The sequence below is a fragment of the Gopherus flavomarginatus genome, chromosome 1 (genome assembly GCF_025201925.1).
Source record: "Gopherus flavomarginatus isolate rGopFla2 chromosome 1, rGopFla2.mat.asm, whole genome shotgun sequence".
NCBI classification, from domain to species: domain Eukaryota; kingdom Metazoa; phylum Chordata; order Testudines; family Testudinidae; genus Gopherus; species Gopherus flavomarginatus.
In genome coordinates this window covers 98315802-98332800 of record NC_066617.1, presented here as the reverse complement: position 1 = coordinate 98332800, position 16999 = coordinate 98315802, and the positions used below count along the sequence as shown (strand labels likewise).

Here is a 16999-nt window from a genome sequence, read left to right as displayed (position 1 = left end):
ATTGCAGAGGAATTGGTAGATGTAAGGAAGAATGATGGCCTCTCAGTTGACCAGAACCTTGGGATCTTTCAATGGTGGTGCGCAGGCTCAAGACCCCTAGCTGAGCCTGGACCATAAGAACAGCCCTACTGGGTCAAACCAAAGGTCCATCTAGCCCAGTATTCTGTCTTCCAACAGTGGCCAGTGCCAGATGCCCCAGAGGGAATGAACAGAACAGGTTATCATCAAGTGATCCATCCCCTGTCGCTCATTCCCAGCTTCTGGCAAACCGAGGCTAGGGACGCCATTCCTGCCCATCCTAGCTAGTAGCCATTGATGTACCTATTGTCCATGAATTTATCTAGTTCTTTTTTGAACCCTGTTATAGTCTTGGCCTTCACCACATCCTCTGGCATGGAGTTCCACAGGTTGACTGTGCGTTGTATGAAGAAATACTTTCTTTAATAGGCAGCAGGTTTAAAACAAATTAATTTCATTTGGTGACCCCTAGTTCTTGTTTTATGAGAAATAGTAAACAACACTTCCTTATCTACTTTCTCTACACCAGTCATGATTTTATAGACCTCAATCATATCTCCCCTTAGCCATCACTTTTCCAAGCTGAAAAGTCCCAGTCTTATTAATCTCTCCTCATCTGGAAGCCGTTCCATACCTGTAATTTTTGTTGCCCTTTTCTGAACCTTTTCCAAGGCCTAATCTTTTCCCACTGTTGGGCTGGCAGAGATTTTGACAGGGCACATGGATACCTCCATCCTGCTTCTCCACAGTAGAAAGAGGTTTTTCTATCTCTCACTCGCCCTGGGTCAGATGGGACTGCACCACATCTATCTGCATGGGTTCAACTAGGGCCAGACTTCCTTGAGTCTGAGGGATGAACATTGGGCAAGTGTGGAACATAGAGGGGGGCTTCCTCCATTCCATTTGTTGTTCATGAATTCTGATGTCTATCCTGATACACAGGTCCATAAATGCCTCCAACCTGGGGGGAGAGTCTACCTGTGCAGGCTTGTCCTTTAATTTGTCACAGAGACTGAGCTGAAACTGATGGAGGTGTGTGACATCATTCTCCAGGCAACATCTGTGGCCAAGCATCTAAACTGGGTGATGCAGGAAGGGGCCAACCCCAGTTTTGCCAAAGCTTGCATAAGGCAGTCTCTGCCATGCGAGCTTTATGCAGGTCATCAAAAGTGGTGGCAAACATTTGCAAGAAAGAATCCTATCTTGTCAGCACTGGGTGGTCCTTTCCATGGCATATTCCTGGGGCTGGAGCATAAATAATCTGCGCTTGGTAATCAACCTGCAAAACTTGCTATGGGTGCCATCATATCTCTCTGGTAATGGAACTCTGGGGTTGGTCACCCAAGCTGGTGTCATAAAGGGAGATAAGTGGGTACCTGCAGTTGTTCCAAGTGCTGCTACTTGTTCCCACACAGAGCAATTTTCCATTTGAAGATGCCATATTTGATCCCATAGTCTCTGTTTCGCAGTCTGGAGGACAGTAATCTGTTTCCACAGACTCAAGCCCCTGGAGCACTGGTGAGGCAGGAGTACCGCTAATGTCCATACTCGCTCCAGGGGTTGATCAATAAGTCCAGGAAGAGACTGAGAGGGTTTGAGTTAACTGTCAAGGCCCATAACGTGGGTAGTCTGAGTTAATGGTCGGAGTCCAGAGTAGTGTTGGGGTCAGGAGTCACACCAAGGGTCACAGCTGGAGTCAGTCAGAAGCCATGCTAAGGATCAAACCAGAGCCAGAAGCACACTAAGAGTCAAGAAGCCAGAGTCAATAACTGGAGTTAGGATGAAGGAACAGGGAAAGGAACAAGGTGAGGAACAGGAATAAGGAGTGGGAACCAGGTGAGGAAGCAGGAACTTAGTTTCAGGAGTCTGGTCAGCTGCAGGCCTAGTGACTGGTTGCTCAGACAAGGAGTGTGGGAACAGTAGGAAGCCTCATGCTAAAAAGTGTCCAATCAGCAGTCCACTGTTAGTCAGCTGATCCTGCTGAGTCAGTGGATATAGCCCCTCTTTGTGGGGTTTCAGCTGCAGTTTCCTTATTTGACTTTGGAGTGCAATGGCACATAGGGTAAGGGTCTCACTTGTAAACCTTGTGGACTGGGTTCAAGAGCTGTGGTACCTTACAGTTCTACTGCTGGAGTCAGGCTGCAAGAAGGGAAGGCAGAGCTGAGAATATGGGTGGAGTTTAGCGCTAAGGTCAGAGGTAAAGGATGCATGATCTGGTATAAGAATAGTAAGCTGAAGAAGAAGAGAAGGGGACAGATCAACTGCCTGATATTTCTCCGGGAGGGAGATTTCATTTTATCTTCTGAAATTCCTAGACACTATCTTCCAGTAAAATAAAGTAAAACAAGTTAAGTTCAAACAAAATTATGTTTACTTGAAAAAAATTGTATTTTAAATTTACCAAAAATTGGTATTCACAATCCAGTGTTTCCTGACTGATTTCAATGCAGACTAAGTTGCTCCCTGACCTAACTTCTACCTGTTAGCAAGATAATGGCATTCTTCATGGAGTTGTACCTTTTAAAATATTTAATGTCAATTTTAAGAAGATAGCTTTGATGTTCTTTTGATACAAAATTTTAAAAACAACACTGGAGTTTTCCTTTAAGATTGCTGGGAACCTTCACTTTCGGGGGCTTTATACAGACTTAGCAAGTCATATCCGGTCTCTTTGTCCAGTCTCTTCCAACGGTTGGGCTAGAGTGGGGAGATGGTGGACAACATAATTCCCCTCACTCCAGCAGTATGGGGACCCACAAATCATAAACCTGGCTCTGAGATCACATCCTAATTTGGAAAATTCCAGTGTGTTTCTGACCTGTTCGCTGCCATGGTAATAAATAGTATAAGGATCAGAACAGACTGATTTAGGCATCCTTCAACCCCTCTCCTCCAACAGTAGCATCGTTCCCTATAGCATTTACCTCTGACTTCTTAGCAATGATTTGGGATGCCACCATTTCTTGGGCCACTGTTGCTTTCCCTGGTGACTGAAAAGGCTGGTTTTGCTGTGGTGCAGATGCTGCCTTAGGAAAATGGTCTGTCAATGAAAGAAATATTAAAAAAAACATTACTTTGGCAAAATAAAAAATGAGTTTTACACAGGTGTTAAATTTTCTGGAGTTAATCGGGTAGAAAAATGCCTCTGAAGGCTCATTTGGTCCATTAACTGCAATGCCACCTGCCAATGACTGGGACTGAATACTAACAGCTTTTATAACTTTATGATAATTGACAAACCCAGTTGGATTCAAAATTCAGCACGGCCCTCCTATTCTTACCTACTGCCTTCTGTATTATATCCACAGTGTGTAAAACATACCTTCTTTTATATACAGGTGAAATGAATGCAAGAAGCAGGTCATTCTGCTCACTTATGTGAAAATTATACAGAGAAATGAATGCCCAGTAAACCAATACTAGAATCATCCCCTCCCCTCCCACCAAACCTTCTAATTACTATTTAAAAGGAATATTATTACTGCAGCATGGCAGACATGTGCTGCACATCACAAGGAACTAAACAGGAGTTTAGAGACCATTTGAAAAGATCATGACAAATTTTAAAGACCACAAGCCACTAAAAGAGAACTTTGTTCAGAGAAAAATGTGAAAATATGAGAAGATGAAATGATATTGTCATGAATAATTTTAATTTTATTTGCTACCTTTTCAGACTGTTTTTATATTAGCTTTTTTCCCTGGTTATATCTTTTAACAGCCTGGCTTAACAAATAATAATTAAACAAATTATTTTCTTGCCTAGTGCTGCAATGAACCATGATTCTCTTGTTATGGCAAAAAAATTGATATCACATCATCAGTATTGTGATTTCACATGGCAGGATAAAATAGGAGTGGGATTGTGTATGTAAAAATGAGAGAGAAAGGGAGAGTGAGCTGAGAGAACACCTTCATTTGATGCCCTGATTTTGTGGGTAAAAGAATAAATATTATTTAGATATTTTGGCAGCTTCTCTGTGAACAATCTCTTACACTCAAGGGTCATTCAGTAACTTTCCTAAAACTGACCAGGCATGGATGGAAGTCCCCTTTGGAACTCACGAGTGCGTGGATCAGCTAACAGGTATCTCTATACAGCAATGCAAAGGTATGTGAAACTTTGTTCAACCAAAAATGCAGATTCAGTGACACCAGAATGTTTCGTGAGTTCATGTTGGTTTAGCTGAAGTAGTTGTGTTGAAATAAACATTCCAAAACAATTGATTATTTTCCTGTTAAAAACAGTTTCATTTCAAAATCTCCTACATGGAAAAATTAAAAAAAAAAACATAATTAAATCCAAAATGATTTTTTCTGATTTTTTTTTTCAGAATTCTCAGTGAATTAAAACATTCATTATTTGCACAGCTCTACTTCTAGCCCCTGCAGTCCCCCAGGAAGTAAAAGACTGACCTAAGTATTGAAACTAAGGGTATGTCTACACTGCAATTAAAAAACCATGACTGGCCTGTGCCAGGTGATTTAGACTCATGGGACTCAGGCTAAGGGACTGTTTAGCTTCAGTGTAGATTTTCAGGCTCTGGCTGCAACCCAAGCTCTGGGACTCTCCCACCTTGCAGGGTCCCAGAGACTGGGCTCCAGCCTGAGTCCAAACATCTACACAGCAATTAAACAGCCCGAGTCAGCTGACACAAGCCAGCCACGGGTTTTTAATTACAGTGTAGACATACCCTAAATCTCTCCCTTGGTGACCACAGGAGACACCACTTATTTGAATTTCTGTTTAAGCCTGATATTTGAAGGCCTCATAGCAGGGGTGGGCAAGCTTTTTGGCCTGAGGGCCACATCTGCATTTGGAAATTGTATGGCAGGTCATGAATGCTCACAAAATTGAGGCTGGGGTGCAGGAGGGGGTGTGGGCACCGGCTGGGGATGAGTGCTCTAGAGTGGGACCAGAAATGAGGAGCTCAGAGTGCGGGGGGGACTCCAGGCTGGGGCAAGGGGTTGGGATGTGGGGAGGGCTTCAGCTGGAGGTGTGGGCTCTGGGGTAGAGCTGAGGATGCAGGGTTTTGGGTGTAGGAGGATGCTCTGTGCTGAGATTAAGGGGTTCAGAGAGTGGGAGGGGGATCAGGGCTGGGGTGCAGGCTATGGGCAGCACTTAGCTCAAGCAGTTCCTGGAAGCAGCGGCATGTCCCCTCTCCGGCACCCACACAGAGGCACAGCCAGGTAGCTCTGCACACTGCCCCGTCGGCAGGTGCCACCCCTGCAGCTCCCATAGGCCGCAGTTCCCAGCCAATGGGAGCTTCAGGGGTGGCTCTTGGAGCGGGAGCAGCATGTGGAGCCCTCTGGCCAGCAGTCACAGCTCTCCAGCCACCCAGCTCTGAAGACAGTGACACCACGAGTAGCAGCACAGAAGTAAGGGTGGCAATACCATCACCGCCCTACAATAACCTTATACACACACCCCACAAACCCTTTTTGGGTCAGGACCTGTACAGCTACAACATCATGAAATTTCAGATTTAAATATCTGAAATCATGAAATTTATTACTTTAAAAATCCTATGACCATGAAATCGACCAAAATGGACCATGAATTTTGTAGGGGCCTACCAATTGTGTATCCACTTAATGGTGGTTCTGCCAAGCCCACATTTCTACGGCTTACCTATCAGAATGTCATGTGGGATTGTTAAAAGCCTAGCTGAAGTCCAGGTATATTATGTCCGCCACATTACCCCTCTCCATCAAACCAGTTACCCTGCCAAAGAAGGAAATCAAGCTGGTTTGGCACAATTTGTTCTTAGTAAATACACGGTGGCTGCTAGTGCTCACCTCTTCATCCTCCAGGTATTTGCAAATTGAATGTTTTATACATTGCTCTAGTAGCTTTCCAGGTATCAAAGTCAGGCTAACTGATCTATAGTTCCGCAGCTCCTCCTTTCCCCCCTTTTTAAAGATGGGCACTATTTTAGCACTTTTCCAGTCTTCTGGGACCTCTCCTGTTATCTATGAGTTTGTAAATATTATTGCCAGGGGCTCTAAGATTTCTTCAGCTAATTCCTTCAGTACCCTCGGGTGAATAGCATCTGGGCCTGCTGATTTCAATTCTTTCAAACTGGTCAGAAGATCTCTAACATGTTCTTTACTTATCCCAGTCTGCATCCTTTCCCCTTTATTGTCTGTGGTAACTTCACTAGTCATCCGGTCACATTTTATTTTTGTGAGAAGACTGAAGAAAAGTAGGCATTGAGCAGCCCTGCTTTCCTATCATCTTCCGTTACCAATTCATCTTCTCCAATGAGCAGCGGATCCACACTGTCCTTGATCTTTCTTGTTTTTGTCTGATGTATTTAAAGACCACTTCTTGTTGTCTAACATTCCTTGCCAGCTGTAACTCATTCTTTGCCTTGGCTTTCCTGATTTTGTCCCTACAGACTCACACTATTCCCATGTATACTTCTGTCATAAACAGATAGCTAAGGGTTAACGTCTCTTTCACTTGGAAAGAAGTATCTGAACCACCTGACCAGAGGACCACTCAGGAAACAGGATTTTTTTCAACTCTGGGTGGAGGGAATTTTGTGTCTGAGTCTTTGTCTGCCTGCCTGCTTTTCTCTCAGCTTTGAGAAGTGATTTCTGTTTTCTAATCTTCTGTTTCCAAGTTGTAAGTACCAAACATGGTTTTGTTGTTTTTGTATTTACATGTCTATAGTGGCTGGAGTGCTTTGATTTGTATTCTTTTTGAATAAGGCTGTTTATTCAAAATTCTTTTAAGCAATTGACCCTGTATTTGTCACCTTAATACAGAGAGACCATTTGTATGTATTTTTCTTTCTTTATTATATAAAGCTTTCTTTTAAGACCTGTTGGAGTTTTTCTTTAGTGGGGAACTTCAGGGAAATTGAGTCTGTACTCACCAGGGAATTGGTGGGAGGAAGAAATCAAGGGGAGATCTGTGTGTGTTGGATTTGCTAGCCTGATTTTGCATTCCCTCTGGGTGAAGAGGAAAGTGCTTTTGTTTCCAGGACTGGAATTACAGAGGGTGGACTCCCTCTGTTTAGATTCACAGAGCTTGTGTCTGTGTATCTCTCCAGGAGCACCTGGAGGGGGGAAGGGAAAAAGGATTATTTCCCTTTGTTGTGAGACTCAAGGGATTTGGGTCTTGGGGTCCCCAGGGAAGGTTTTTCAGGGGGACCAGAGTGCCCCAAAACACTCTAATTTTTTGGGTGGTGGCAGCCGTACCAGGTCCAAGCTGGTAACTAAGCTTGGAGGTTTTCATGCTAACCCCCATATTTTGGACGCTAAGGTCCAAATCTGGGACTAAGGTTTGACATGGTGGGCAGTGGTGGGAAAGATAGAATCCAGAAGCCAGTAGGAATATTATATTTTTCTTTTCTCTGCTAAGGGCTTTTTAGCAGAGAGAAACAGTTTGGTTTTAAAAGGGAACCAGAGAGAATTTTTTTTTCTGCTCTCTCTGGCAGTTGTAGCTTGCATATTAAGCAAGAAACCATTAAGCTGTGACAAAGGGTCTTTTGTCACACAATAGCACTCCCATTAGGAGGCAAATACCAGCACTATATACATGCAAATAAAGTGGTTTTTCTGGTTTACTTAACATTGAAAAGATTAGCTAAAGGAAAAAAAAGGGAAAAGGCACTGTTGCTAGGCAGACCCCAGGAGGCAACAGAGCCTGCAGTTCAGAAAATAAACACCGGAGGGCACCCCAACACAAGAAAACAGGAACCATGCCTTCCAATACAAAAATGGAGGCCGAAGAACAAATCAAAGAAGCTGAACACAGGCGACAACTGGAAAAAAGACAAAAAGAGGTGGAGCTGAAAGAAAAGGAAGAAAGCATCAAACTGGCAGCCTACAAAAGAGAACAGGCAGCCAAAGAGGCAGCCCACAAAAGGAAACTAGAAGAAGAAGAGGTGGCCCACAGAAGGAAACAAGAAGAAGAAGAGGCAGCCCACAAAAGACAGATAGAACTCCAGAGGGAAGCCCACCAACAGGCCATGGAATTAGAAAAGGCTAAGCAACAGACTCCAGCCAATCCTAACAACCCATCGCCAATTATGGTTCCACATCCCAGGAAATTTCCCACCTACAAGGCAGGTGATGACACCGAGGCCTTCTTGGAAAATTTTGAAAGAGCCTGTCTTGGGTACGGCATCCCTGAAGACCAGTACATGGTTGAATTGAGGCCACAGCTCAGTGGACCTTTAGCAGAGGTGGCAGCTAAAATGCCTAAGCAGCAAATGAATGACTATAAACTTTTTCAAACCAAGGCCAGATACAGAATGAGGATAACCCCGGATCATGCCCGTCGGCGTTTCAGAACCCAAAAGTGGAAACCAGATGTGTCATTTCCCAAACACGCCTACTACGTTGGGAAAAATTATGAGGCCTGGATATCAGGACACAATGTTAAAACCTTGGAAGAACTGCACCTCCTCATACAAATGGAGCAGTTCTTGGATGGTGTTCCTGAGGACATCACACAGTACATACAAGATGGAAAACCCAAGAATCTCGCTGAGGCGGGGGAGATTGGAGCCAGATGGATGGAAGTGGCAGAAAGCAAGAAAGCTACTGTCAAGGGGAACGAATACCCCAGGGGGCAAAACCGACCATAAACCCTACAACCGAGGACAGCCAAAGACCCCACATACAACCCAAGTAAAGCCACAGACGCCCTATTCTTCCACCTCACCAGTCTCCAGTAACTCACCTCGGCCCAGTGACCCATCAGCTGGAAGATGCTTTAAGTGTAATGAACTGGGACATATCAAGGCCAACTGTCCAAAGAACACCATGCGAGTGCAATTCATTACACCACCATCACACCAAAGATCCCCAGGCCCGGATGCCTCTCAAATACCCTTGGAGCGAAGGGAAAATTTGAGAGTGGGCGGAAAGAAGGTTACTGCGTGGAGAGACACGGGGGCACAAGTGTCAGCTATCCACCAATCCTTCGTAGACCCCAAATTCATCAACTCGAAGGCCCAAGTGACAATTTACCCCTTCATGTCACAAGCTGTAGACTTGCCTACAGCTGAACTGCCTGTCCAGTACAAAGGCTGGTCAGGAATGTGGACTTTTGCAGTCTATGACAATTATCCTATCCCCATGCTACTGGGGGAAGACTTGACCAACCAGGTGAAGCGGGCCAAGAGAGTGGGAATGGTTACACGTAGCCAAACCAGGCAAGCTTCCAGACCCATTCCTGTTCCTGAGCCATCCACAGAGGCCCCGTCTGTGTTACCAGAGACCCAGACAGAGGTAGTGGACCCGGATTCCATGCCTACCACTGAAACAGCCACAGCACCTCCAGTCCCAGGCCCAGAACTGGAACAGCAACCAGCACCAGCAATTGCAACCACATCTTCAAACTCAACGCCAGAGGGTGCCAGCGAGCCAGAACTGGCAGAAGCAACATACAGCCATACCCAAAAGGCTCAGCCAGAGCCTGAAATACCCTCAGGTGCACCAGCGGAGAGCGGTTCACCAACAACGGAAACCACCCCATCACCTACATTGCTTCCAGAGGGACCAAGTCCACAGTCTGAGGAAGAACTGGTAACCCCAGCCTCAAGAGAACAGTTCCAGACTGAGCAGGAAGCAGATGACAGCCTTCAGAAAGCTTGGGCGGCGGCACGGAGCACCCCACCGCCTCTCAGCTCTTCTAATCGATCCCAGTTTGTTATAGACCAAGGACTTTTATACAAGGAGATTCTTTCTGGTGGACACCGGGAAGAATGGCAGCCGCAAAAACAGTTGGTGGTTCCAACTAAGTACCGGGGGAAGCTCTTAAGCTTAGCCCATGATCATCCCAGTGGCCATGCTGGGGTGAACAGAACCAAGGACCGGTTGGGGAAGTCCTTCCACTGGGAGGGAATGGGCAAGGACGTTGCCAAGTATGTCCGGTCTTGTGAGATATGCCAAAGAGTGGGAAAACCCCAAGACCAGGTCAAGGCCCCTCTCCAGCCACTCCCCATAATTGAGGTCCCATTTCAGCGAGTAGCTGTGGATATTCTGGGTCCTTTCTCAAAAAAGACACCCAGAGGAAAGCAGTACGTACTGACTTTAGTGGACTTTGCTACCCGATGGCCGGAAGCAGTAGCTCTAGGCAACACCAGGGCTAACACTGCGTGCCTGGCCCTAACAGACATCTTTGCCAGGGTAGGTTGGCCCTCCGACATCCTTACAGATTCAGAATCTACTTTCCTGGCAGGGACCATGGAAAAACTGTGGGAAACTCATGGGGTGAATCACTTGGTTGCCACCCCGTATCACCATCAAACCAATGGCCTGGTGGAAAGGTTTAATGGAACTTTGGGGGCCATGATATGAAAATTCATCAACGAATTCTCCAATAATTGGGACCTAGTGTTGCAGCAGTTGCTGTTTGCCTACAGGGCTGTACCACATCCCAGTTTAGGGTTTTCACCGTTTGAACTTGTGTATGGTCACGAGGTTAAGGGGCCATTACAGTTGGTGAAGCAGCAATGGGAGGGGTTTAAGCCTTCTCCAGAAACTAACATTCTGGACTTTGTAAGCAACCTACAAAGCACCCTCCGACACTCTTTAGCCCTTGCTAAAGAGAACCTAAAGGATGCTCAGGAAGAGCAAAAGGCCTGGTATGACAGACATGCCAGAGAACGTTCCTTCAAGGTAGGAGACCAGGTTATGGTCTTGAAGGCGCAACAGGCCCATAAGATGGAAGCATCATGGGAAGGGCCATTCACGGTCCAAGAGCGCCTGGGAACTGTGAATTACCTCATAGCATTTCCCAATTCCTCACTAAAACCTAGAGTTTACCATGTTAATTCTCTCAAGCCTTTCTATTCCAGAGACTTACAGGTTTGTCAGTTTACAGTGCAGGGAGATGATGCTGAGTGGCCTGACGGTGTCTACTACGATGGGAAAAAGGACGGTGGCGTGGAAGAGGTGAACCTCTCAACCACCCTGGAACATCTGCAGCGGCGACAAATCAAGGAGCTGTGCACTAGCTTCGCCCCATTGTTCTCAGCCACCCCAGGACGGACTGAACGGGCATACCACTCCATTGACACAGGTAATGCTCACCCCATTAGAACCCCACCCTACCGGGTGTCTCCTCATGCCCAAGCTGCTATAGAACGGGAGATCCGGAACATGCTACAGATGGGTATAATCCGCTCATCTACCAGTGCATGGGCATCTCCAGTGGTTCTGGTACCCAAACCAGATGGGGAAATACGCTTTTGCGTGGACTGCCGTAAGCTAAATGCGGTAACTCGTCCAGACAACTATCCAATGCCACGCACCGATGAGCTATTGGAGAAGTTGGGACGTGCCCAGTTCATCTCTACAATAGACTTAACCAAGGGGTACTGGCAAGTACCGCTAGATGAACCTGCCAAGGAAAGGTCAGCATTCGTCACCCATGCGGGGGTGTATGAATTCAATGTCCTTCCTTTCGGCCTTCGAAATGCACCCGCCACCTTCCAGAGGCTGGTAGATGGTCTACTAGCAGGACTGGGAGAATTTGCAGTTGCCTACCTCGATGATGTGGCCATTTTTTCAGACTCCTGGCCCGAACACCTGCTACACCTGGAAAAGGTCTTTGAGCGCATCAGGCAGGCCGGACTAACTGTTAAGGCCAAAAAATGTCAAATAGGCCAAAACAGAGTGACTTACCTGGGGCACCAGGTGGGTTGAGGAACCATAAACCCCCTACAGGCCAAGGTGGATGCTATCCAAAAGTGGCCTGTCCCACGGTCCAAAAAGCAGGTCCAATCCTTCTTAGGCTTGGCCGGATACTACAGGCGATTTGTACCCCACTACAGCCAAATCGCTGCCCCACTGACCGACCTGACCAAAAAGACCCAGCCAAATGCAGTTAAGTGGACTGAGGAGTGTCAAAACGCCTTTACCCAACTTAAGGCAACACTCATGTCTGACCCTGTGCTCAGGGCCCCGGATTTTGACAAGCCATTCCTGGTAACCACGGATGCATCTGAGCGTGGTATAGGAGCAGTGCTCATGCAGGAAGCAACAGATCACAACTTCCATCCTGTCGTGTTTCTCAGCAAGAAACTGTCTGAGAGGTAAAGTCACTGGTCAGTCAGTGAAAAGGAATGCTATGCCATTGTGTACGCCCTGGAAAAGCTACGCCCATATGTTTGGGGACGGCGGTTCCAGCTACAAACTGACCATGCTGCACTAAAGTGGCTTCATACTGCCAAGGGGAACAACAAGAAACTTCTTCGTTGGAGTTTAGCTCTCCAAGATTTTGATTTTGAAATTCAGCACATCACAGGAGCTTCTAATAAAGTAGCTGATGCACTCTCCCGTGAGAGTTTCCCAGACTCTAGTAGTTAAAAAGTGTTCTTAAAATGTAGAAGTCTGTTAGTTATATACTTAGTGGTATATGTAAAGGTGCATGTGTTGTATTAATCTGTTTATTTTCAAGTTCTAAAAGGAAATCGCCGCCAGTGAGCTTCCCCACTGTCTGCAATTTGGGGGGCGTGTCATAAACAGATAGCTAAGGGTTAACGTCTCTTTCACCTGGAAAGAAGTATCTGAACCACCTGACCAGAGGACCAATCAGGAAACAGGATTTTTTTCAACTCTGGGTGGAGGCAATTTTGTGTCTGAGTCTTTGTCTGTCTGCCTGCTTTTCTCTCAGCTTTGAGAAGTGATTTCTGTTTTCTAATCTTCTGTTTCCAAGTTGTAAGTACCAAACATGGTTTTGTTGTTTTTGTATTTACATGTCTATAGTGGCTGGAGTGCTTTGATTTGTATTCTTTTTGAATAAGGCTGTTTATTCAATATTCTTTTAAGCAATTGACCCTGTATTTGTCACCTTAATACAGAGAGACCATTTGTATGTATTTTTCTTTCTTTTTTATATAAAGCTTTCTTTTAAGACCTGTTGGAGTTTTTCTTTAGTGGGGAACTTCAGGGAAATTGAGTCTGTACTCACCAGGGAATTGGTGGGAGGAAGAAATCAAGGGGAGATCTGTGTGTGTTGGATTTGCTAGCCTGATTTTGCATTCCCTCTGGGTGAAGAGGAAAGTGCTTTTGTTTCCAGGACTGGAATTACAGAGGGTGGACTCCCTCTGTTTAGATTCACAGGGCTTGTGTCTGTGTATCTCTCCAGGAGCACCTGGAGGGGGGAAGGGAAAAAGGGTTTTTTCCCTTTGTTGTGAGACTCAAGGGATTTGGGTCTTGGGGTCCCCAGGGAAGGTTTTTCAGGGGGACCAGAGTGCCCCAAAACACTCTAATTTTTTGGGTGGTGGCAGCCGTACCAGGTCCAAGCTGGTAACTAAGCTTGGAGGTTTTCATGCTAACCCCCATATTTTGGACGCTAAGATCCAAATCTGGGACTAAGGTTTGACAACTTCTTTGGTGACATACCCCTCCTTCAATTTCCTGTATGAATCCCTTCTGAGTTTTGGATAACTAAAAAGCTCCTTGTGCAGCCTCATTTGCCTCTTATGGCTCTTCTTATTTTTCCTCTGCATCTGAATAGCTTGATGTTGAGCCTCCAGCATTATATCTTTTAGGAACTGCCAGTTCCCTTTGATTCAGTAGTTTATGTCAAGCATGCACACACTGACAGAACTGGTACTAAAATAAATTAAGCCCTTTTAATTAGGGCTATTAATTAATCACAGTTAACTCATGCGATTAACTCAAATTAATTGTAATTAAAAAAATTAATTGTGATTAATCACACTGTTAAACAATAGAATACAAATTGAAATTAAATATTTTAGATGTTTTTCTATATTTTCAAATATATTGATTTCTATAACAAAACAGACTACAAAGTGTACAGTGCTCATTTTATATTTTTTATTACAAATGTTTGCACTGTAAAAATGATAAAAGAAATAGTATTTTTCCAGTCACTTCATTCAAGTACTGTAGTGCATTCTCTTTATTATGAAAGTGAAACTAACAAATGTAGATTTTTTTTATTACATAACTACACTCAAAAACAAAAAAATGTAAAACTGTAGAGCCTACAAGTCCACTCAGTCCTACTTCTTGTTCAGCCACTTGCTAAGACAAACAAGTTTGTTTACATTTACGGGAGATAACACTGCCAGCTTCTTATTTAAAATGTCACCTGAAAGTGAGAACAGGTGTTCAAATGGCACTTTTGTAGCCGGCATTGCAAGATATTTATGTGCCAGATATGCTAAACATTTGTATGCCCCTTCATGCTTTGGCCACCATTCCAGAGGACATGCTTCCATGCCGATGACACTCATTTAAAAAAAGTGTTAATTAAATTTGAGACTGAACTCCTTAGGGGAGAATTGTCTCCTACTCTGTTTTACCTGCATTTTACCATATAGTTCATGTTATAGCAGTCTTAGATGATGACCCAGCACATGTTTGTTTTAAGAACACTTTCACTGACAAAACGCAAAGAAGATACCAATGTGAGCTTTCTAAAGATAGCTACTGCACTCAACCCAAGGTTTAAGAATCTGAAGTGCTGTCCAAAATCTGAGAGGGACAAAGTGTGAAGAATGCTTTCAGAAGTCTAAAAAGACCAACACTCTGATGCGGAAACTGCAGAACCTGAACTACCAAAAAAGAAAATCAGCCATCTGCTGGTGGCATCTGACTCAGATGATGAAAATGAACATGCGTCGGTCCACACTGCTTTGATTGTTATCAAGCAGAACCTGTCATCAGCATGGATACATGTCCTCTGGAACGGTGGTTGAAGCATGAGGGGACATATGAATCTTTAGCGCATCTGGCACGTAAATATCTTGTGACGCCTGTTCTCATTTTCAGGTAACGTAAACAAGAAATGGTCAGCATTATCTCCCGCAAATGTGAATACACTTGTTTGTCTGAGCGATTGGTTGAACAAAAAGTAGTACTGAATGGACTTGTAGTCTCTAAAGTTTTACATTGTTTGTTTTTGAATGCAGTTATTTTTGTATGTAATTCTACATTTGTAAGTTCAACTTTCATGATAAAGCAATTGTACTACAGTACTTGTAATGGGGGAATTGAAAAATACTATTTTGTTTTTTACAGGACACATTTGTAAACAAAAATAAATATGAAGTGAGCACTGTACACTTTGTATTCTGTGTTGTAATTGAAATCAATATTTGAAAATGTAGAAAACATCCAAAAATATTTAAATAAATGGCATTTTATTATTGTTTAACAGCGTGATTAGTTGTGTGATTAATCATGATTAATTTTTTAATTGCTTGCCAGCCCTAGTTTTAATATATCACTTTGACCTGTGCTCTCAATCATTCTCACAAGCTAATTAGGACCAGGCCTAGTCTGTTCTTAAACTAGAAACTTCCAAGTAAAACTTTCTAGCTCCAGAAGTGGTGGTGGTGGTTCATTATGTAACATGTTTCTCTTTGAGTCAGTATCACACCAACACCCCTAGGAGGTGCTAACCTTTCAGTCTTTTGCATGAGACATAAAACCAGGGTCCTGAACACTTGGAGGGGTTAATTATCCCAAGGAATATTTGCAAAGCTCCTCTCTGATATTTTCATTGAATATATGGTATTTCTTCTTCAATTCCAATTTTAGGTGCTCAAATACTATGATGGAGGGACAATACCCAAGTCTGTAATGGGACCTGGGTGCCTAAACACCAGATTTAGAGGCCTGAGTCTCAGATATAGGCTCCACTGGGATCCACAAAACCCCCACTTGGCTGCTACCTAACACTGTAGGTGCCTAAATTCACTCAGTGCCTAAATTTTTGTTGTAAAAGTTCCCTCAGTGCCTATGTTTCTGCCTTTGGGAATGTGTACAACATCTCACTTTACGTGGCCGAATGCCAATCTCATTCCTAAATCTCAGCAGGATCTTCAAACCAGGTGAAGATAGGTATTCCCCTGTCTATGTCACCTGCAAGGCCCAATCCAGCAGATGTGCTCAAATCATACCTTCCCAATCTAGGCCCATTCAAGGGGAGATCGTGGTAACAGTGCCCTTATAAATTTTAGACCACTGGTTAGGGCACTCCTCCAGGATGCGGGAGATCCAGGTTAACTTCTCCCCTCTGTCTGATGGGGAGAAAGGATTTGAACAGAAATCTCCCATTTCTCAGAATAGCACCTTTATGTGTCTCCCTCAGCCTCTCCTGTTGAAGCTGTTGCAGTTTGGATATATAAACTCCCCAGTAGGACTCCCCAAGGCACAGAACATGTCACCTCGACATGGTACACCTACAGTATACATTGCAAACCAGAGAAAGTCACAGGTAACTGAACTCACTACGTCTAATTCTCTTTCACATTGAGGCTGCTTTGCCCCATTCTGGCAGTTTAAAGAAGTCTTAAAGTGGATATAAATGCAGTTCACACCCACTGAAAAGTGCCTTTACTTTGCCAGAGTGATGTAAAAGGACTTTAGCGTAAATGAGAATCAGACCCAAGATTAGCACTATGCCAGAAAACTATTAAGGAAGTTTGAAAGTCGGATATCGGATATGGTATCTTGAGGTATAAATGGAATTATATGCTTAGCTATCATTCTTCTTTTTCACATGCATAGAATTTAAGTGACCTTTAGATTTGGGAGTCAGGAAGGAATTTTTCACCTCGGTCCCTGGGAATACTGGTAAGAATCTCCTGGAAGAAGTCACCTTCCTCTGGAGCACTGAGCAGGGATCATCCATTAGGATTAGGTACTCCTCCTAACACTCCTCGCTTAACGTTGTAGTTAGGTTCCTGAAAAATGCGACTTTAAGCGAAACTATGTTAAGCAAATCCAGTTTCCCCATAAGAATTAATGTAAATGGGGGAGTTAGGTTCCAGGGAAATTATTTTCACCAGGCAAAAAATGATCTATTATATAGATATACACACAGTATATGTTTTAAACAAACAATGTAATATTGTTCACAGCTATGATGATTGTGATGCTTGGTTGAAGTGGTGGAGTTAGAGGGTGGAAGAGGGGGGATATTTCCCAGGGAGTTCATTGCTGCTAAATGATGAACTAGCACTCGCCGAGCGCT

General features: G+C 44.2%; 1 protein-coding gene across 1 annotated transcript in view; it reads right to left on the bottom strand.

The window, feature by feature from the left end:
• The window catches only part of ENTHD1 (ENTH domain containing 1), a 77534-nt gene that overhangs the window by 36580 nt on the left and 23955 nt on the right, over positions 1-16999 (bottom strand). Inside the window, exon 4 of the mRNA XM_050917199.1 lies at positions 2943-3058. Within this exon, the coding sequence (XP_050773156.1) occupies positions 2943-3058 (116 nt within the window). The remainder of the gene's footprint in view (positions 1-2942; positions 3059-16999) is intronic.